This window comes from Engraulis encrasicolus, chromosome 11, assembly GCF_034702125.1.
Source record: "Engraulis encrasicolus isolate BLACKSEA-1 chromosome 11, IST_EnEncr_1.0, whole genome shotgun sequence".
NCBI lineage: Eukaryota > Metazoa > Chordata > Actinopteri > Clupeiformes > Engraulidae > Engraulis > Engraulis encrasicolus.
In genome coordinates, this window is record NC_085867.1 from 47,867,289 (window position 1) to 47,890,425 (window position 23,137).

The following is a 23,137-nucleotide window of genomic DNA, read 5'->3' on the forward strand; positions in this document are numbered from 1 at the left end:
TCAGGTGATTGTACTGCTTGATACCCCCCCAGAGCTCCCCAACGCCCCCTTTAGCACCCGCGTTGAGAAACACTACAACATGACAAGCCCATAAAAATGCATACTGTACATGTATACCAGTGTTTCCCAACCAGGGGTACGTGTACCACTAGGGGTACGCGAGCACGTTGCAGGGGGTACTTGGAAAAATGTAATTTTAACAAATGCATGGAGCATAGTCACACTGCAATAGAAGGGGTGATGTAAAACATTAAGGGGTACTCATGGCTCAACGAAAAGGCTTATGGGGTACATGACACAAAAAAGGTTGGGAAACACTGATGTATACACACATATTACTTGCAGATATTGTTCTGTTCAGGCCATTGTTGGACTTGGTCAGCAGGAGACCACTGCCCTTGCTTTGTCATATGGAAATACCATGAACATGCACACACACACATACTGTACAGTACACTTGCAGGCATTTTTCTTTACATGTATTTTTCCGTTCAGATGGTTGTTTAACTGGATAAACTGTAAATCATTGTGTATTATTATGACTGGGAAAAACAAGCTGAAACAATGTGTCTGTGTGTTTGCATGCAAGCAAAAAAGAAATGTATGAACTACAAAGTGTGATTTATATCTGTCAGTTCTTGATGTAAGAAAGATGGGTAGGAAAGGAGAAATAATGAGTGTTAAAAAGAGGAAGAAATGGAGAAGGAATAAGAGGAAGTGATATCAGGTACACTGAAAGTGAAAGATAAAGAGAGAGAGAGGTGCGAAAAGTGAAAATAAATGTCCGGCATCTTTTCTTTTTCTTTTTTTCCTTCTCTTTCTTCCTCTCAGGGTAACCACTCCTCAGGCGAGGACATGGACATCTCGGACGACGAGATGCCAGGCACGCCCCCCTCGGGCGACAAGGCCATCGTGGTCAACTCCATGGTGTCCCCCCTACCCCCTCAGGCCATGCCCATGCCCCCGCCCGGCTACACCTCTCTGGCCCACGCCCAGGCCGGCTTTGGCCTCCCGCCCCACCACCACTTACCAGGACCTCCGGGGGTGCCCCCGCCCATGATGCCCCCGTTGCCCCCCTACCCGCCGGGCATGATCCCCATGATGCCTGTGGACCTGATCAGCTGCCTGCCCCAGTGGGGCGTGAGCATGTCCTTCCAGATGCAGACGCAGATGCTCAGCCGCATGGCACAGAGCCAGAGACACTACTCCTACCCGCATTACATGGCCGGCTCGGCTGCCGCTGCTGCTGCGGCCGCTGCCGCCGCAGGGTCCATGGCTTTCGGAGGGCCCTACGCCCCCTTGTCCATGGCCAGCGCCCCTTCGGGGAGCGTGGGTCACGGGCAGCAGCCATGGTCCATACCGCCGGTGCCCAAGTTCAACCCTGCCGTGCCGCCGCCTGGGTTTGAGCCCAAGAAGGAGGATCCGCACAAAGCCACGGTGGACGGCGTGCTCCTTGTTATCGTGAAAGAGCTAAAGGCCATCATGAAGAGGGACTTGAACCGCAAGATGGTGGAGGTGGTGGCCTTCAGGGCCTTTGATGAGTGGTGGGAGAGGAAGGAGCGGTCGGCTAAGGTGAGTTTGCCCTCTACTGGCGGGAACTGGGCACTGCAGAACAGAAGCTTGAGGCGCTGTTTGCAAAACGCCCGAGGTTGATGTTTTCGAGGGCTTTAAATTATTTTTTACTGTGTAAATATCAAAATATTCTCTCCTTCTTTATATCCTGAACACAAACACTTATCTCAGCACTCAGCACTTGATATTTTTGTTGGCGGAGCAGCTATTTATTTTAGTTTTGTAGCATCCGTTTTAATTTTGTAGCAGTCAATAATTCTGTTACCAGGTTACACTTCCTCCGAAAAGGCTACTTTTGAATCTTTTGGTTTGGGTATGGAATCTTTGACACATTCGTAAAATAAGTGCAGGAGGTGTTTTACGGGGCTGTGTAATGGATAACACAAGTGACACTCTGGTAAGGATAGTGATTTAAAAGTGTCTAATGTCCATTTCTGTCAGTGTGAAGAAAATCGATTTCGCTAATGTCAGTGAAAAGTACATTTTTAAAATTCGTTTATTTGAGCGGATAGTTGGCACACGTTTGTGCGGTTTAAAGTGAAAATAAGCCAAGTAAAAAGGAAACGGGACAAAATAATAAATATTCAGGACTGCTTATTTACTGACTGACTCGGCATTTGGGTATTATTTTATGTATGCTAATCGCTTACCTTAGCAAGCTAATTCACGCCAACGGCACGCAATATTAAATGTGCGTGTGATAAGTTTTGCCGACGTTAATATTGCTTTGTATTGCTCATTTCGCAGGCCTCGCTGACACCGGTGAAAGCTGGCGAAGGGAAGGAGGAGGAGAAAGAAAAGCCAAAGCCCAAAGAGACCGTGGTGTCCAGCTTGCTGGAGAACTGGAACAAGGGCGAGGGCCTTGGCTATGAAAGCATGAGCATGGGCCTGGGCATCGGTCTACGCGGTGCCATCAGACTACCATCCTTCAAGGTAGGACTAGTCCGAGATTTACAGTCTGCACATTACACCTGTGTGCACTCAGCATTGCACCTACACATTAGTTGATAAGGGAAGGCTATTGGCATCTTTGAGTGTAATTGTCCCTCTGAATATCTTTTATAATTTTAACAAGTATAACAGCACTCCTTCTTAGGAGTGTGCGCATTTGTTTATCTTGGTCTCAAGAGAGATGAACAGACTAAGGATATGGATCACTGGAACCATGTTGTGTGATCTGAAGAGAACAAGATAAACAAATTTGCTTTAGATGGTGTCAAGTATGTGTGGTGGTAAACAAGTGAGTTTTACAAAAAAGGTGTATCCTCTCATAAGCCAAGCATGGTAGTGGGACTGACATGGTTTGGGGAATCATGAATGCTGTCAACATTGGCAATCTGAAATACACCTAAAAGAAACATGTATGTCAACATGCACTGTGACTACTGAAGCAGATCATGATATTCTCCATAGGATTGCATTCAAATCTCACACCAATCTATTTAAGCCAGATGCAGACTCAAAATGTAAAAGTTCAATGCAAAGAAAGGTTGAAACGCACACTGATGACCTCCCTTGTCATCCCTTTTCATTTCGAGACGATTCGAGCCAACATAGCCCCTTCTCTACCGGATTTTAATCTGGGGTGTACTCACTTTTGTGAGTACATGTTCAAACATTAATGGCTGTATTTTGTTTTTTTCTGAGTGAACAAGAAATTTAAGCGGTTAAATATGTTGTTAAAAGGTCACTAATCATTGTGTCAAAGTTACATTTCTGTAATGCTTTCCTATGAAAAGATATACTCAAAAATCTGCAAAACTGTGAGGAGTGTATTCACTTTCGTGATATACTGTAACACCAAACACGCATGACATTTATTTCACCCACCCACCAAACTAACGATTGAATGGCAACCTGCTTGATGATTCTTCATAATGTACACCTTGACTGATGGTGGTGGTGTGTGTTCAGGTGAAACGGAAGGAGCCTCCTGATGCCGCCTCGACAGCAGACTCCAAGAGGGTGAGGCCATCGACGCCAGTCGACGATGAGATGGACGACGAAGGTGAGGGAGGCACTCACTCTCTGTCTGTCTCTCTCGCTCTCTCTCTTTCTCACACACACACTCCATCTCTCAATCTATCTATATCTCTCACACACACGCGGACACACTCGGAGCATAAAACTATACCTTTAATGTTTTTATTTGTACATGGTGATGCAGTGTAAAATTATTGTAAATGGTTCCAGGGCGCCCTGTTTACTTGTTACCTGTTAACTGTGTGTGTGTGCGTGTCTCTCTCTCTCTCTCTCTCTCTCTCTCTCTCTCTCTCTCTCTCTCTCTCTCTCTCTCTCTCTCTCTCTCTCTCTCTCTCTGTTGTGTTTTGTAGAGTCCGAGCGGGACCGAGAAACAGCCGATCCGTCGGACGGCTCGCGGCAGGAAGGAGACGGCTCTGCCCGCCGAAGACTGGCGCGGCCGCTGGACAGCGAGGGAGAGGAGGAGGAAGATGAGGAGGAAGAGGAGTCCTCAGAGAAGGAGGAGGTGGCATCGGACCGGGACGAGGATCGTGACGAAGTGGCCTCCGAGAGGCTGTCTGCAAAGGTGAGCAGGGGGTTGCTTGGAAACGACAAAGAAGGTGGATCTAACAAGGAGCGACACTCAGGTCTTTTATGGGAAACAGTCAATAGAGGGCATTTTGAGTCAGTTTTGAGTCAAACTCGGCATTCTGGAATGAACAGGTAGTCACGTACGCCACTCTGTTATGACCAGTAGCCATAGCAACGTTCTTTGGCCATAGGAAAGACCGCGGATCTAATGCTAAAGTTAGCACAATATGGCTAGCTACTTTGGCAACTTTAGCCTTATAGATACTCAAGTTCTGCACTGATTGTGCTGAAAAAACACATGAGAGGGTATAAGCATTCATAACTGAAGAATTTCCGATAGTTTTATCGATGTAGTTTTACCGTATTATGTAGAAATCCTGTACACATTCCCAATACATTCCAATGTAATTTGTCCAATATTCATTCCAGAATGGCGGCCATCATGGGGCCGAATGTTGCAATGGGGCGTTGTATTGAGTTTCGCTTTCTGTTAGATCCACCTTCTTTGGAAACGAGAAGTCTTGAAATCAGACTCTGACTACTTCTGTTCCCAGGTCTTTCGTTCCTGGTCGATATTGTGATAATTATTGTGTAATTGTGCACTTTAGAGTACTGTTCTAAAATAAGATGGTTAACTAGTGTGGTTATAACTGGTCAACTATAAAGGCATATCTCTGGCTGTGGTTCTGTGGGCAGTAATAGCAAAATTACATACACTAGGTATTATGCAATACCCAGATGGATGCTCTTAAGTCCAAGACTGTCATCAGCTTCTTGAAATACGGTCATAATTCTAAATATGGTTATAAATAAACAAATAAGTCAACAAGTTATAAAACAAACATCTATTCAACTTTAACTTATGTCTGCAAAGGGCAAGCATTACATTTCTGCCATCACAGCAGACAAAAGATGAGACAATGAGAATGACAGGCACATTGGAGTAGATTGAAGCCCCTATGTTTGAACCCATATTAATCTTGCAACTAATTAAATGAGAATGTCATTCTTTTCAGGTGGAGGAGGAAGAGGAGGAGGACAGAGATTCCGAGTCCAGCGGTAGCGAGTCCTCTGACTCATCTGATGAGGGTAAGTTCCACCTCACCCCTGTGTCACAAGTGGCTCCAATGCATTGATATGCCATACCATGCCCTGGCATTTCAAATCCCTCCCAGTCTTCTGACTCAAATGCCAATGCACAGGCTTTTAACGCATACGTGATCATCACAACTAGTTTGGGATCACCCTTGTGTGCTGTGTAAATAATTACAGTGTTTATCAGCTTACAGAACTGTTGCAATTCTGTATGTTTGAATGTGACACTCTGGAAAGTGTATTTCTGTCAGTCTACCACACCTGTGTGTGTGTGTGTGTGTGTGTGCGCGCGCGTTCGTGCGTGCGTGCGTGCATTTGTCTGCTTGCCTGCCTGCCGCACTGACATTCTTTGGATCTGTGTGTGTGTGTGTGTGTGTGTGCACGTGTGTGTGCACGTGTGTGTGCACGTGTGTGTGCACGTGTGTGTGCACGTGTGTGTGCACGTGTGTGTGTGTGCACGTGTGTGTGTGTGTGTGTGTGTGTGTGTGTTGTGCGTGAAATAGTAAGCTTCAATCAAATATTTTACGACAGACTTGAGTAAGCAATGAGGAAGTAATATTTTGGTTGATCGGTCATGGCAGAACAGACACACACTGGCAGATCATTGCTCTCAAGATGCCCGTGTTCCCATAACAGTGAAAATTGCCCCTCGATCTTTTACAGTGCTGGACTGCTGTTCTGATGTTGTTCATCGTGTCAAGATGTTTTAAAACTCTGATTTGGAATTGCCACTAGAAGAAAATTTGATTGGCTCACATACAATACCAAGTGTGAAGTTGTGACCATCACTAGGGTTGTGGTTGTGCTCTGATTGTTACACCAACGAGTCTGAGTTCAGAATAGAGTGAGAGTTTACATTACATAGAGCCACTGAACATAGTTGCAGTATACAGCTGTCTCAGTGTAGCCTGATGATCATCAACTTTCAAATCTCTTCCAGACTTGGTCTGACCAACAGCATAAGAATGAACCTTTCCCAAACGCCATGGTTCTTCACACCCCTCCCTTGGTTTGCTACTGGTTGTTTGCTTCCCGACAAAGTGGGAGTTCCCGATTTTTTTTCAGAGCTCGGAAGCAATATTTGTATTGCTCCTGGCCTGACTAGAAGCAACGCTGCAGATGTTTCCTCACTAGGAGGGCGCGGCCTGGCTAGTCTCAGTTGTATCTCGCTCAGTTCCATATGCTCAGGGGTGCGTTTCTGGACAACGTCGATGCTAACTAAGTTAGCAACTTACTTGTTTGCAATGCAATTTCCCATTGGCAACCTACTAAGTTGCTAACTAGTTAGCAACGATGCTTTCGAGAAACAGGGACCAGGTCTCTGAAACTGGCTTGTCTTGTGCTCCGTCCCGCTCTGCAGAAGCCGGCAGCTCCTCTTCCTCCAAAGCCTCGTCGGACTCTTCCTCCGGCAGCGACTCCTCGTCAGAATACGAGTCCAGCTCAGACGACGAAGAGGAGGAAGAGGAGGAGGATGACATGCAGGTGGAGGTGGAGGAGGAAGAAGAGGAGGAGGAAGAGCAGGAGAAGGAGGAGACCGAAGCGCCGGCCGAAGCAGCCACACGAAGCTCAACCTCCTCATCCTCCTCCTCCTCATCCTCTGGCGAGGAGGAGGAGGAAGAGGAGGAAGAAAAGCAGCAGCAGCAGCGGGAGGAGGAAGAGGAGGTGGAGGATGCGGCAGCGGCAGCCGTGGCGGCGGTGCTGGAGCCCAAGGCCGGGGCGCCATCGTCGCCCCCTGCTGTACGGGTGGCGGAGGCCAGAGACGAGGCCCTGGAGCTGGAGAGGCAGAGGCTGCGCACCGACCCCGAGGCCCAGCAGAGGGCTATCAGAGAGGCCGCGGAGGCCGTCGGGTCCCTGCGCTCGCCCTCGCGCCCGCCCTCGCCCAAAGGGATGCCAGGTATGGATCATTGTGTGCTTCTAACACTAAGTAATGACCTTTTGGGGCCATCCTCGGCCAAAAGAATAGCAGGTAGCCTACACACTCGTATGCTTATGAAATGTATGTAGACCACATTCATAAATGGAATGCACACACACACACACACACACACACCAAATAATAATGAGTGAACTTTGACAGGGTGTCAAGGGTGCAAGTGTGTAATATACAGTGTAACGAAACGCTTAGATAATAGTTGTCTGCAAGTTAACCCATTGACGCCTAAGGCACCTGCAAAAAGTGTGCTGAATGCCTGAGCCCTTTTAAAGAAAAGCTGCCCTCAGCCTATAAAAACCTAAGTATCTCAGCTTCTGAAGCACATCCAAATATGCACTAAGTTGCATTTAAAGGATAACTGCTGCAAATTTCAATATGCTGTTGTATTGCACATATACCCTTGACTTGTCAGTACCCGTTGATGCTGCATTTTTCGATTCATCCCTTTCCGAGATATGAGCTATTCTAATGGGGGCAACTTTTGTTTACATTTTTTTTTTTAAATGAGCATAGGCCTACTCCAAATATTTTCCCAAAAGGTATCGCTGTTTGCTAGCTGTCTGCTGATGTTGCATAACCTTTTGGATGTTTTTGGGAATAAATAAAAATGTTGAAATGTAAACAAAAGTTGCCTCCATTACAATGGCTCATATCTCGGAAAGGGCTGAGCCAAAAACTGCGGCGTCACCGGGTACTGACAAGTCAAGGGAAGCGTGATCAATCCAACAGATTGAAATTGGCAGGAGTTGCTCTTTAAAACGCTAAGACCCTTCTCTTTCATTAGAATGTGTTAATTCATCTCAAACAATTCATGTGCCTGAATGTTGCATAATGCAGCTCCAGGCACCAAGGCCAATGTTGTGCAACGCAACATCAGGCATCAATGGGTTAATGTCATGTTGTGTATGTACATGTTTTTATTTGTGTGTGTGTGTGTGTGTGTGTGTGTGTGTTCCAGACGAGGAGCCTGAGAGTGACCTGGAGCTGCCGCTGCCCAAGGAGCCCGCGGAGGACGAGGGGGGGGTGCTGAGGCCCCCCACCCCCACCGGCTCCCTGGCCGACAGCGACCACGAGGCCCCGCGGGGCCCCAAGACCAAGGGCAAGACCCGGGGCCCCCAGCCCCAGCCCCAGCCACCCCACCAGGAGATCCCCCGCACCCCAGGTCGTGAACACCCGCTCCCCCCCCTGCCCAACGCCATCGCCACCCCCCCTGGCTCCGGCCCTCCCCCCCTGCCCTCTCTCCACCTCCCGCTCCCCCTCCCCACGCACTCGCTACCCACCACCCCAGATTCACGCACGGGACACCCGCCGTCGTCGTCCTCCCTCCTCCACCCGCCGCAACCCGGCCTCCCGCTCGCCGACCTCCTGACGACCTCGCGGCCCCGTCTGCCCACGGACGAGGACATCCCCCGCACGCCGGGACGAGAGATGCCCGTTCGCGGCGGGAGCCTGTCCAAGTCGCACAGCACGGAGAGCGTGCCGGTCACGCCGGGCAGCGAGGGCTACCAGCTGTCGGGCCGCGGCAGCCTGTCACTCGGCCTGGGCTCCCCGCACGTCCCCGGCAGCCCCTTCGCCTACCCGGCCCAGTCTCCCGTGCTGAGCGCCGGCATCCCGCGCACGCCGGGTCGGGACCTGACCTTCGGGCCCGTCTTCACCACCGTCACGCCGCCTGATCCCTCCTCGGCCCTCGCCGCCGCCGCATCATCATCATCATCATCATCCACGGGGCTTCCCGTGCCACACCGAACGGGCTCGGACTCGACCCCGGGCGACAAGGTGGTCTTCAAGGAGCCCGTGGTCTCGCTGCCCTGCCTGCCCATCCCCCCCCACGCCGCCTCCTCGGTGTTACCCGGTGTGCCCCAGGAAGGCGTCACGCCCCCTGCTGCTGCTGCTGCTGCTGCTGCTGGTACTTTCGGCTCGTACCCGGGCCCTGCTGATGGCGAGCTGCCCAAAGACGTGCCCCTGCCCGCGGACGGCGCTACCGCCGCCATCATCACTCCGACCAAAAAGAAGGCCGGCCGGCCCAAAAACAAAAAGATGGCCGCCGCACAGGCTTACGCTGAGCAGCAGCTGCTCCTGGCCTCTCAGCCCCCTCACCCCCCTCACCCCCACGACCTCCAGACCTCTCTCACAGCGCCCGCAGCGGAGCCTCCCGCACCTGGGACCACGTACCCGGAGCCCCTGCCAAAGCCAGCCCCAAACCAGGCACCCGGCCTCAGTGCTGCTGCTGCTGCTGGCATCCACACAGGCCGGGACCCATCCACACTGGGCCTGGACTTCAGGGAACCAGCAGAGCGGGAGGAGGAGGATGAGGACCTGAAACCACCACCACGGCCACGTTCCCCCTCGCCACCTCGAGACCACCTCACCACCTCCACCTCACCCCCGCCACCACCCTTCCCCTTACCCTCGTCCCCTCCGACGCCGCCCCACCACCAGACCGACCTGTCGGACATGGACCTGTTCCTGGAGGACGGGCCGCTGCAGGCCAAGACGCGGCGCGCCCGGCGGGGCTGGGAGGAGCTGCTGCGCACCATGCACTCGCCCGTCAGCCACTCGCCGCCGCCGCGGCCCGCCTTCGTGGCGCGCTCGGACTTCGAGGAGATGACCATCCTGTACGACATCTGGAACGACGGCATCGACGAGGAGGACATCCGGCACCTGCAGGTGACGTACGAGCGACTGCTGCAGCAGGACAGCGGCGCCAACGACTGGCTCAACGACACGCTCTGGGTGCACCACCCCCATATCCTTCACTGCACTACTCAAACACATGACATGGGGGAGGCCAGGGGTTGGGGAGTGTGTGTGTGTGTGTCTGTGCCTGTGCCTGTGCCTGTGCCTGTGCGTGTGTGTGTGTGTGTGTGTGTGTGTGTGTGTGTGTGTGTGTGTGCGCGGGACTGCGCATGTGTGCAAGTTTAAGCCTGTGATTTTGTCTTTGTGCATGTGTGTGTTTGCTGTGTGTCTGTGTGCACGTGCGCGTGTGCAAGTTTAAGCCTGTGATTTTGTCTTTGTGCATGTGTGTGTTTGCTGTGTGTCTGTGTGCACGTGCGCGTGTGCAAGTTTAAGCCTGTGATTTTGTCTTTGTGCGTTTCTGTGTGTCTGTGTGTACGTGTGCGTGTGCAAGTTTAAGCCTGTGATTTTGTCTTTGTGCGTGTTTGTGTGTGTGGATGTGTGGTTTTGGATACATTCACAAATGTGAGTGTGTTTTTATGAAATGGAGGTGTGGTTTTGTAAGTTCTCTCTCTACCTGCACTGAGTTGCTTGTTTGTGACTACTAGACATGCCCTGTGTGTGAGAGTGTGTCTGTTTGTGGGGGCGAGCGAATGTAGACATGGGAATGGAGAATGCTGTAACCTTGCTGAGGTGTGTCACAGCGTGTTTGTGTGTGTGTGTGTGTGCACGTGTGTGTGTGCACGTCCATACGTTCCTTGTGTGTGGGTGTCCGGGTATTTTCCTTAACTCCTGTGCACCTACCAACCTGAACGTGCCAGGCGTGAAGCGCAAGCGTCGTGACGAGGGCTCGAGTGACCACGTGACCGGTTGCGCCCGCAGCGAGGGATACTACAAGATCGACAAGAAGGACAAGCTCAAGTACCTCAACAGCGCGCGCCTGCCCTCCGACGAGCTCACCGAAGAGGAATCACAGGTAATGTACACACACACACACGCGCACACACATACCTCAACAGCACACACACACACACACACACACATACACCTCTTCAGCACACACCTGCCCTCTGACGAGCTCACTAAAGAGGAATCGCAGGTAATGTACACACACACACACACACACACACACACACACACACACACCCCTCAACAGCACACACCTGCCCTCCGATGAGCTCACAGAAAGAGTACAGGTGACACACAGATACAAAGATTTGTATAGATGCAAACAACATGATGGCCACAGATGGAAATGGACAAGTCAAATGCGACTAAAATTTATGAAGGTGTTGGTGCAGTGCAATATTTTGTTTGTGCCAGAGTCATATTAGCTTGCTGAATACAGTTTCAGAAACAGGCAGGGCCCCGTTTCCTGAAAGCATCCTCACTAACCAGTTAGCAACTTAGTAGGTTGTCGATGGGAAATTGCAGTGCAACCAAGTAATTAGCTCGAACTCTAAACACCAAAAACAACCAAACAGGTACAGCATGGAACACTTTTAGCCACGTTAACTGTATTAATAATATTAAGTGTGTGTGTGTGTGTGTGTGTGTGTGTGTGTGTGTGTGTGTGTGTGTGTGTGTGTGTGTGTGTGTGTGTGTGTGTGTGTGTGTGTGTGTGTGTGTGTGTGTCCGCAGGGTGTGCATAAGCCAGCGCAGCCTCAGGGCTCCACGCGGTCGGGCTCGGAGAGGCGCTCAGAACAGCGTCGCCTGCTGTCCTCCTTCAGCTGCGACAGCGACCTGCTCAAGTTCAACCAGCTCAAGGTACTCTACCGCACCCTTACCTTGCCCTCCACACCCCCCCCCTTCTATCTGTATGTCTTTCTTTCTCTCTTTCTTTGTTTTGGTCTTTGTATCTCCCCTTTTCAAGTTCAACCAGCTGAAGGTACTATAGCTTACCTTGCCATAGTCTACACCCCCCTTTCTCTCTCTCTGCAGTACCTTAACCATGCCTCTCCTCTACATCTCTCGCTTATCTATTTTTGAGTCTTTCTTTGGTTTTATTCTTTCTTTTACTTTTTCGTTGTCAAGGTCTCTCTATCTGCTAATCTCTCAAACACACTGACTGACTTTCTCTATCTCTCTTTTAGTTGCTCTTTCTAACTCCCTCTCTCTCTTTCTCTCTCTCTCTCTCTCTCTCTCTCTCTCTCACTCACTCTACTTAGCATATCTCCTCTATCTCGCTGTGTGTGCCTTTCTCAAACACATGCACTGCAAACACTAATGCCCTTACCTTGTTACCTTGGGAATAAGTATCACCTTGACACTCCCTGATAACGGCCACCCAGCCATTTGGATGGAAGTCTGCTCGCCTTCACTGAAGAGAACATGTTCTTCACACACAATTCAATTTGTGCCAAATGAAGAAGTGTGTGAAGTTTGTTTATGTGTCAGGTCTTGATGTTCTCTATTGTCAATTTTATTTTAAGCTTAGCTACCAGGTATGTGTGTGGGACAACAAAGGTCACTCTCTGTGGTACGTCATGCTGCTTTGCTTTCCGTGACCAGGTCCTTAATGTTCCTCCTTCCTCCTCTTTTGCTTCAGTTCCGTAAGAAGAAGATCCGCTTCTGCAGGTCGGGTATCCACGACTGGGGCCTGTTCGCTCTGGAGCCTATTGCTGCGGATGAGATGGTCATCGAATACGTAGGCCAGAACATCAGACAGGTGAGCCCTTCCTGCTCTCTCTCTTTCTCTCTTTCTCTCGTTCTCTCGTTCTCTCTCTCTCTCTCTCTCTCTCGTTCTCTCTCTCTTTCTTTCTTTCTTTCTTTCTCTCTCTCTCTCTCTCTCTCTCTCTCTCTCTCTCTCTCTCTCTCTCTCTCTCTCTCTCTCTCTCATACACACACATACACACACTCTTGCTAGAGTGCAAGCTTAGGCAACTTACAATGTTAAAAACGATCATAAGGGTACTTGTCCTAGTTTGATGAACTCTGCCTCTCCCTGTTTCTCCCTCATCATCATCATGTCCTATTCTTATGTGTGTGTGTGTGTGTGTGTGTGTGTGTGTGTGTGTGTGTGTGTGTGTGTGTGTGTGTGTGTGTGTGTGTGTGTGTTTCCAGGTGATTGCGGACATGCGAGAGAAGCGCTATGAGGAGGAGGGTATCGGCAGCAGCTATATGTTCCGCGTGGACCATGACACCATCATCGACGCCACCAAGTGCGGAAACTTTGCCCGCTTCATCAACCACAGCTGCAACGTGAGTACACATGCACGCCACGCCAGAGGCTCTTTTGGGCCTCAAGTCATTCAGTGGCATTTTATGGTTTGTTATTATTAATTTATTAATATATTTATTTATTTAAATACAAATATTCTTCGCTATTGCTCACGTATTTATTTATATTCATTACAAACTCGTCTTGCTTTGATGCAAAAAGGTTAGATATTAGATGCCCTCCAATAATGATGCAAATATAGTTAACACAATTTGTAGAAGCTGAGTACCTTTGTAGAAACCCCCTTTCAGACCACTTTGAGAACCGCTGCAGTGAATAATCCACTCAGATGACTTTGGAAACATCATTTGAAGCTTTAAGGGGAACATTACTTAGTATTGCTTCAACCGTTGTCAACAAACAAAAGCTGAACATTGACAAGTCATCGTGTGTTTTTGTATTTTCTCTGCGATGCAGCCGAACTGCTATGCCAAGGTGATCTCGGTGGAGTCCCAGAAGAAGATCGTCATCTACTCCAAGCAGCCCATCAGCGTCAACGAGGAGATCACCTACGACTACAAGTTCCCCATCGAGGACGTCAAGATCCCCTGTCTGTGCGGCGCCGAGAACTGCAGAGGAACCCTCAACTAAGCCTGGAGGAGGAACTAGAGGGGGGAACCATCTGGAACCATCTCCCTCCCTCCCTCCCTCCCAGCCCAGACACCCAAGGCCAGCGCTCTACAGGAACCTGGAGAGTGGCGACCTGAGAAGAACGTCATGAGAAGAACGTGGACATCAGAGAGGATAAGAAGAAGGAGGGAGGGAGGAGGAGAGAAAAGAAGAGAAGAGAAGAGGAGTTGGCCTGTCAATCGTGTCATTCTCCTATTACAAATGTGCAGCTAGCTGTTGTTCTCAAACGACACAGAAGACAAAACAACTGACCAGACGGACAAAAACGAAAAAAAGACAAACGACAAAAAAACGTAAACTAAAAAAAAAAAACCACAAGATGATTGTTTACGATTCCAGGTGCTTTTCTTCCTATTGTGTACAGATGTGACCCAGATGACTTTGTACCACTCACCTCACCTCACCTCACCACACCTCGCCTCACCTCCCCCTCTACCCTCCTTAGTGCAACCACAACTCTGCCATCTAACGCCTCAAAGCATCTTGTCTGCCTATATGCTTCATTCTGACCTCTTTTTTTCGGAGGCAATTGGGGCAAATAGAGGTTGAGGGAGCAAGTGGTCACTCTCGTACTCCCCTTTCTGTCTGTCTGCACCCCCTCACATCCTCCCTTCCCTTGCCGAGTTAGCGGAGTGGTGGATCTCTATCTCTCTCTCTCTCTCTCTCTCTCTCTCTCTCTCTCTCTCTCTCTCTCTCTCTCTCTCTCTCTCTCTCTCTCTCTCTCTCTCTCTCTCTCTCTCCAGATGGCCTGTGGTCTGTCGCTACAGTCACTGTGGAACACCTTCAAGCTGCTCAGTATCTACCCCCCACACGCACAATGTTCCCAGTGCCACAGCCACAGAGGAGAGGTGTGTGTGTGTGTTAATGTGTGTGTGAATGTCTCTGTTGGTCGCTTGTTATGTCTTTACCTGGGTACTAGTATTCCGAGATCATGGTTAAGTGCTACACCTGGCTAAGTTGACCTCCGGACATCGGCTCCGACAGCACTGCGGAACACTTTCGCTTCCGAAACAGTTCTGACCCCCAAACCCAATTTCACACCAACATAGCATGGATAGTCCATGGGCGGCTCCGACAAAATAGAACTCGTCTCTAATCGCTTGCCGACATCCGCAAATGTCCGCGGACATACTAGGCGCCGGTGTGCGGGGTGAATGTATTGACAACAATGGAATCGAACTTTGTGGGAGCCAGTGTGCGGAGGCCCTAAGTTGACCTACGGCAAGCGGTAAACCTGCTAATATACAGGCTGCAGTCCTCCCTTCAGTCAAGAAAGTCCTGGAGCACAGCTCTTCTACTAGATGAGTTACCACCACCGCATGGTTCATCTACTATCAAACCAGGTTCTTGCAATACTCCCTCCCCAGGCCACAGTGTTCGGTTTTGCATTCACAGTGCTGCACAAATGCCACCCGTAGGTAGAGTTGATCTCTCTGACTCAAACACAACACACAGCTAAGTAAGTCAATTATCTGTTTGTGATTCGCACACACACACACACACACACACACACACACACACACACACACACACACACACACACACACTGTGACCTGCCATCATCAACATGAAACACAGCTGCCGAAGTCATTATACAAATGTGCAGCAAATGACCCCATTGCTGAAGCAAATGTACCCAAAGCAGCGCGAGCTGTCATTGTGTATCTCTACAACTCTACAGTGAGGTATTCTTCTATTAGCGGCACTGCACTACTTTAGTATTCTCTCTGTCTCGCCCTCCCTCCCTCCCTCTCTCGCTCTCTCTATCCCTCCCTGCGTATCTCTCTGAGTGTTAGGTAATATCCAGATGGTTCCATTGGTAGTCCTGGCTGAAGTCTTGGGCCCCTGTTGAACGTGTGTGTATGCTGCCCTCTGTGGGTTGGCTGTGGTAATGACGGCTTAGCTTTGTTGCTGCAGGATCATCACCAGAGAGAGGTCTTAACCACCTGTATTCTCGAAGTGCATTGCAAAACTCAACCAATGCAGACGCAGAACTCTCCCCCCGTATACATACTGTATGTCGTACCTGCCGGCAAGCACAGTCAGACCAATTTTTCACTGAGGACCTAAGCTGCTAAAAACCTGTGTGTGCGTGTGTGTGTGTGCGTGCGTGTGTGCGTGTGTTGTCCATGCCAGAGTCCTATGCTCATCAACAGTGTTGTCACTACTACATCCTCTATGTGTAGCCTCGCCAGTCTGCTCTAGCCAGCCCAGCCCCACATTGATATTTTAGCAACAGCAAGATGAAGCCCACCCCACATAGTAGTGCACAGCCCACCCCAGTGGTGTAGTCTACGTAGAACGCGGGTATACGGAGTATACCCACTTCTAAATTTCAGGGATTTCAGTATACCCACTTAAAATTGATTGATCTATTGTTTTGAATAGCACAAATATATACAGTATACCCACTTCAAAAAATGCTCAAATATACAGTATACCCACCATAAAAAAGTAGACTACACCACTGGCCCACCCCCATCATGGCCACGAAAGGCGAGTAATGCCCCATTTGAAGCTGGCACTGCAGGGTGCTCTTTACTTTCTCTCCCGTGCCTCAAGTGTTATCCAAGTTCATTGTCTGTGCCACAGAGGGTGTTTCTGGCTCCCCTTGCTTCAGAAGAAGAATTCAGAGTTGACAGGCTCGACTGTTCTGCAGCCAGTGAGAGGTCTCACGTGTGTGTGTGTGTGTGGGCGAGCTTGCAACACACACCAGTGTTACAGGAGTGCCAAATATGCCCCACAGATATTAGACTGGACTGCAGTTGTGTGCGTGTGTCTGTCTGTCTGTCTGTCTGTCTGTCTGTCACCTGGTGGCAGTACGGTCTGTTGTACTGTCCTGTCTTGTCCCATTCCTGTAGGGCCTGTTCCTTCAAAAAACAAACAAAGAAAAAAGGCAAGAAGCCCTCCACTGTTGTTGCACATACACACATGCACACACTTTGGTGTTTAAAATGTTCTCAATTGTTCAGAGGGGCTGTGTGTGTGTGTGTGTGTGTCGTGTGTGTGTGTGAGAGAAATCCTTGATCTTTGAAAGCTGTTTGACTCACTCCACTTGGTAATATCACTTCTGTCTTCCCCTGCTCCCCGTCCCGTGATGGACAACCTGGACTCAGTAGGTTACACCCCAGTACTACATATTCCAAATCACCTTCTTTTACTTGTCCAATTCAATCACCTGGTTGAATTGGACAAGTCACAAAGCAGGTCATTTGGAATATGTAGCAGTGGGGTGAGTTTCTCAAAAGAGAAGTTGCTAGCCTGTTAGCAACTTCGGTAGTTGCCAATGGGAAAATGCATTGAAAACAACTAAGTAGCTAATGTAGTAAGCAACTTTGGTTTCGAGAAATCCACCCCAGTAATGAGTCCAAGTTGCTCCTCACTGCTCCAAACCTGCACCAGTCCCAAAAAAAAAACCTCCCAAGATTGCACTAGGGGCCCACGGACGGCACTTGTCAATCCTGAGTCTGCTTATGTTACCCCGAACACCCCCACCACACACCCCATCCCAACCCATAGGTTATACCTCACCGGGTGGTATAGGGACGGGGCAAGCTAGGGGCGATTGTGTTAAGCTCACATTAAAAAAGACCAGTATAATGTTTATATTGTACAGGATAGGAATGTTTGTACAGAATTTTGGTTTTCTGTTTTTTTTCTTTTTTAAATGCAGGGAATGCAGACAATGGACAGCCTTCCTTTTTATGAAGAAAATGAAAAAAAAAGAGAGATGGTGTATTTAAAGAAAAACAAAATATAAAGAAATCATATTTTCAGGGATCACTTCAAGGATAACAACACGGGGTGTACTCATAGAACATTTCTCTCTATAAAAAAAAAGATTCATCTTGTGTACAGAACACCCGATTTGGAAAAAAAAACCTTCCCCTTTTTGAAAGATTGTTTCTTGTGGAAACGTCTTCTTTCGGCCCCGTCATCTTTTTTGTTTTTCTTTCTAATCTTGAAAAAAGTGTAAATACTGTAACTGTGAATATATAAATATATATATATTTTTGTTCTTGAAGATTTTGCTGCAAATATCCAGCTCAAAGATGCGTGCCTGTGTGTATGATGGAGAGTTGGAAGATGATACGAAACGGCACGGAGCTGAGGGCAGTCATTTTCAGCTTGTGTCAAGCTTTATTTTTTATCATTTTGGGTTGTAAATTCTATGAAGACTTGTTTGCAGTGTGTTGGGGGATAACAAGAGCATTACGATGCAGAAAGCGGCGAGAGGAGAGGGGGGGATAATGGGTGGGAACGAGCCCGCTCGCCCCCCCTCTGACTATTTATTACACCATCATGTTTATCGCGAGAGAAAAGGAAAATCCTGAAAAATAAAGTCATTTTTCCAGACAAATGGGTACGCTTTTTTTCTTCTCTGGGGATACTTGGTAAATAAGGAGAGATTCAAGCAACACAGATTATTTAAAACATATAAAAAAAACACGGTAACACTTTATTTTAGGGATACATCTATTAGCACTAATACATACAATGTTAATGCCTGCATAAGTAACTTGTAAGGCATGTACTAAGCAAACGCTAAGGCCTACTAGGTCCTTACTAAGTTTAAATCGGTAATAAATCCCTTATTGTGCATGAACAAGACATTTGTGAATACATGCCTAACAAACGTTTGATTTTGCTTTGTACATGCCTTACAAGTTACTTATACAGGCACATTGTATGTATTAGTGCTAATAGATGTATCCCTAAAATAAAGTGTTACCAAAAACACTTAGGTTGTAAGTTTAACGATCTACCCTTCAAGGAGAAGTCAGGGCCGGGCCTGAGACGTCTGACCCAGATATAACAGTGCCAGCAAAAATCTAGAGTAGCCAGCTGTGATATCAATATCTTTTAAAATTCTGTTTTAATGTGATGGGTTAATGAAGGCATCCTATGAAGGCGTGGTGTTCATAACGAGGGGAGTCATTTGGCTCGTTAACACAATGCCATGTGTAGAGTAGTGCATCCCCGTCCCCGTGCTGTGGGGCCTGATCACTAGTACAATAGGCCTCTGTGGAACTGAGGCCCCCCCTTTGGAGAACACACAAGCAGGCACTGTGGCGCGCTTCAGCATCGCATGTGACCAGAGAGAGAAAGGGGGATGAATGCTGGAAGGAGAGAGGGAGAAAGAGTGGCCCCTACTGCAGAGAGAGAGAGAAAGGGAGAGATGGAGAGAAAAGAAAGTAGGTGACTGTCGCCACTACTGCAGAGAGAGATAGAGAGAGAGAAAGTGACGGATGGGGGGAGAGAGAGAGAGAGAGAGAGATTAGGGGAGGAATTTCTGGAAGGAGAGAGGGAGAAAGAGTGGCCCCTACTGCAGAAAGAGAGAGAGAGAGAGAGAAATGGAGAGATGGAGAGAAAAGAAAGTGGGTGAATGTCGCCCCTACTGCAGAGAGAGAGAAAGAGAGAGAGAGAGAAAGGGAGAGAGAGAGAAAGGGAGAGAGAGACAGAGAAAGGGAGAGATGGAGAGAAAAGAAAGTGGGTGAATGTCCTGTACGGACTCCCCAACGCCAGTAGTGTGTGAGCTCAGCTCACCCGGTGACTACGGCAGGAGACAAAAGGCTGCTTTGTGAAAGAGAAGGCCTGTGTGTGTGTGTGTGTGTGTGTGTACTGAATGTATGTGAATGCGTGTGTGTACATCAGAGAGATATTTTGTCAGGGACGGGACATCCTGTCATGGGGTTATGCACATGTACATGTAGTGCATGTACTGTGTGTGTGTACACATTTCTGTATAGTATAATGTGTCTTTACTCTTTAGATCTCCACACACACACACACACACACACACACACACACACACACACACACACACACACACACACACACACATGGAAAGGGTTAAGGTTTCCTCTCTATGTCTATGGAGTAAGCCACAACGAGAAAGAGTTGTTATAGAAAGATATTATTCCATGCCACACACACACACACACACACACACACACACACACACACACACACACACACACACACACACACACACACACACACACACACACACACACACACACTCAGAAACCCACAACGAGGAAGAGTTATTATAGACAGATGATTCCATGAACCCCCACACACACATCAGATGATGGGTGACTGACCAGTTAGCTGCACCGGCCTGAGAGGACCCTCTCTCTTCATTGTGTAGAATTACCTGATCTGCCCAGCCCAGCTCGATATCAGCTCACCACCCCCAACACCTGTGCTTGATTGAACATCCAAGGCAATCTTAGTCTTCTTAGATAGTAATAAAAAAAAGATTTTCAATTACAGTGAGCTAGCTCACGACTGAACAGGTTAAAATATCTTTCAGCCTCAGTGTAGACCTTCTTCGGGGGGGTGGGAGGTCCTTATACTTCATTTCAAATTGTGCTTATCAAAGAGCACCTTCTCACTAATAATTAAAAAAAAAACCCACCATGCCCTCAGACCGACACTCTTTTGGTTTACAAGGCCAAACATCTGTCATTATAATGGACTTGTATTACAATGAAGCCATTTTTGAGCCCAGATAATGATCTGTATACTAGAATATACTGTATACTCAAGCAACATCATCTCCAGCGATGGATAGCATGTTTCAAATGTACAGCAAATAGCTGTTCTGGGTTGAAACTGTTGACAAACACATAGTTGCTTATGAAATTATGTTTAATTTAGAACATTTAGTCAATGTTCTAATTAACAGCCAATTTATAACACCATAAAAAAAAACCATCATAATCACTGGTGACATATTTCATCTGACAAAGTGTTCCATAGTGCAGTGGTTCACTCTGGGGTCCGTATCTCAAATTACGGATTAGTTCACTTAAGATACACAAAACAAACTAACAAACAAACAAAAAACACATTTAGAGGCATCTTCTGCTGACATCTACAACTTGCTCTGCTCAACATGCCTAGTAGAGCTTGACATGAATGTGTTTTCTCACCAACCATTATGGAGAATTTTTTTTGTTACTAGCCAATCATCCATATCTTTCTGTGGCATAAAGTTGAAAAAAAAACCCAAAGTGCTAGTCAGTGCTACGAACATACCTTTCTATATTAAGAATAGTATAGCTCAGGAGTGGGGAACCGTTTTCATTCAAAGGGTGACATCAAATTGCTCCAAGGGCCGTGAAAGTCCTCCATGGGACGTATTATGAACACAAAGAAGGATTTCCCCCTGAACTTTAGTCCTATATTGAAGGCAGCCACCATTACAACAGAAACACCATGTCTAGGACTCCTGAATACTGTATAGCTTCATTGTATTGCAAATGGAATTTGTAAGAGTCCTTTACAAAATATGTCATATTTCATATGGAGCTGTATAACATTAAAATGATGCCGGGGGCCAGATAAAACGGCTTCAAGGGCCGCAAATGGCCCTCGAGACATAGGTTCCACACCACCCGTGGTATAGCTAGACAGACTACCGAAATCAATGCCCACAGCTGAGTTTTACCCTACATTTCACTGGCAGTCAGGTGCCAACGTCAAGCCCTGCCAAGTGACCCCAACGTCAAGTGACCCAAAGTAAACCATCTAGAACAGTGTTTCTCAAACTTTTTCGGATGGAGGACCACTTTGTCCCCCCACAAATGTTCAGGGACCACCTGTCAACTTAATTGACAGTTGACGGGTGCTAATTTGACTGCTAATTTTGATGCAGATCACTTACTCTTTATTCACATTTACAAGCCTGTCTAATTGTGGTGAAAACGAGATTACAGCTATGTTTAGCTTTGTAATGTTACAACTATAGCCTACTGCTAACTTGTCTTGGAAAAGTAGAAATCCTCTCGCGGACCACCTGAGCTCTGTTGCAGACCACTAGTGGTCCCGGGACCACACTTTGAGAATCACTGATCTAGAATACCCCACACGCATACCGGACACGGACGTCAATCATCTCTTCATCTTTAAATCTGTGCCAGATTCAAAGACAGCCATGGGTTCGCAGACCGAGATAGACAACGTTCTTCGTACAACAGTGTTCTCCTTTATCTCCCAGTCCCTGACCTGGGACAAGGGTCAGGGGTCAGGTGGCGCTAGGCCACACCTGATGATGAAGCAGATCAGGTAGCAGCACTGCGCACCCCATGGACGTATTTCAAAGAGACAGTGTTATCACCATCCCAGTCAATGTTCTATTAAATTAACCAGAGACACAGGAGGCTTCGCACATTGTAACCGCTGCCATCCACCCACCTGCCCCACCTTTGAAATCCACACGACCGGTTTACAGAGAAATCAGAGGGATCACACAAACATGTATCATCTGTTCTACAAGATACACCCACACAGTAAAAAAAAAAAAAAAAACTTTCCCAAAGAATCTTCTATGTGCCTCTGTGGAAGAGTTCTCAGAGAAAGCTACTGTATGTGACAAACTAAAAGTTCTCTAAGGCGGTGGTTCTTAAAGGGACACTGTGCAGGAAATGGTCAAAAAAGGTACTGCAACTATGCTGCTGAATGAAACTGGGCTGCCTATTGCCAAATTTGATTTTACATGAAAGTTTACTAAGTAATAAACAAATATTTCCAAGTATGGTCCAAGTAGAATCATTTTTGCAGCTAAAAAATGGCTACTTTTGGAAATTCAAAATGGCGGACCATGGAGAAGAGCCCTCTTTTCATGTATGAAAAGTGCAATTTTTCCAGTCATAATGAATACTTAGAATTTGATGCTGGTGGTAAGTATTCATGAAAAAGGTAACATTAGTGAATGGGTAGCATGAATTCTGGAAATAAACAACTAAAAATCTCACATCAGTGTCACTTTAACCTTACTTACCTCCTTACTTGTGCTAGTCTAGACAAGCAGTACACCCCCAACCCAAACTCCTACAAGTGTACAGTATACACACTAAATCATGACTGAAGTGATTCATTACAATGATTATTGTTTGAGACATTAACCCACAATTTAATGACTTTAAATGGGGGCCAAACATGTTTCAATTTGGTTTTGATTTGGTGTAATTATAATGTTCCCGAGCAGAATTTTGGTCACAAGCAACCTCAACATAAACAAAATTCCGCGGACCCCCTGGAATCTCTGTCATACTCCCAGGGGTTTCCCGCACCCCAGGTATAGAACCACTAAGGAACCTTGGGATTCTTCCCAGAACTTCTAAGTTCCCTCCATGATCTACCTGAAGGTTATCTGAGGAACACACATAGTTTTGAAGTGCACTTCAGTGAATGGTTGGTTATGGTTTGTCCAGCCCGAAATGAGTTTCTGCAGCATGGGAGGTCTGCCTATGCTACAGCACTGGTTGTAAACATAACATAATAACTTTATTTGTCTAGCACAAACAAACATCCTATTAGAATAACCCTATAGCTTTAGTTTCAAAGATATGTGAAGGTTGTAGAGGTTTATTCATGTGGAGGTTCACTACTGGATTTAGTGTCTTCTCTTCTCTTCACAACTTTAATTTCCCCCAGGTCATGGCCAGAAGAGT

At 47.6% G+C, this 23,137-nt stretch overlaps 1 protein-coding gene and 1 long non-coding RNA gene across 3 annotated transcripts in view; one reads left to right on the forward strand and one right to left on the reverse strand.

Moving 5' to 3' along the window:
- setd1ba (SET domain containing 1B, histone lysine methyltransferase a) overlaps window positions 1–14,307 on the forward strand; it is a 30,997-nt gene extending 16,690 nt beyond the window's left edge. For both annotated transcript variants that reach the window (XM_063210798.1, XM_063210797.1), the window contains exons 7-18: window positions 832–1,572; window positions 2,320–2,505; window positions 3,487–3,580; window positions 3,906–4,117; window positions 5,139–5,211; window positions 6,578–7,111; window positions 8,109–9,895; window positions 10,623–10,799; window positions 11,465–11,590; window positions 12,372–12,491; window positions 12,887–13,024; window positions 13,461–14,307. In XM_063210798.1, coding sequence (XP_063066868.1) covers window positions 832–1,572; window positions 2,320–2,505; window positions 3,487–3,580; window positions 3,906–4,117; window positions 5,139–5,211; window positions 6,578–7,111; window positions 8,109–9,895; window positions 10,623–10,799; window positions 11,465–11,590; window positions 12,372–12,491; window positions 12,887–13,024; window positions 13,461–13,634 — 4,362 coding nt within the window. In that variant the 3' untranslated portion in view covers window positions 13,635–14,307. The remainder of the gene's footprint in view (window positions 1–831; window positions 1,573–2,319; window positions 2,506–3,486; window positions 3,581–3,905; window positions 4,118–5,138; window positions 5,212–6,577; window positions 7,112–8,108; window positions 9,896–10,622; window positions 10,800–11,464; window positions 11,591–12,371; window positions 12,492–12,886; window positions 13,025–13,460) is intronic.
- Window positions 14,308–14,386: 79 nt separating this feature from the next.
- LOC134458469 (uncharacterized) lies at window positions 14,387–18,042 on the reverse strand. Its single transcript, XR_010036581.1, has 2 exons — window positions 15,911–18,042; window positions 14,387–15,847 (listed from the first exon to the last, which is right to left on the reverse strand). It is a non-coding gene; the product is annotated as an uncharacterized LOC134458469 (long non-coding RNA).
- Window positions 18,043–23,137: the final 5,095 nt, after the last annotated feature.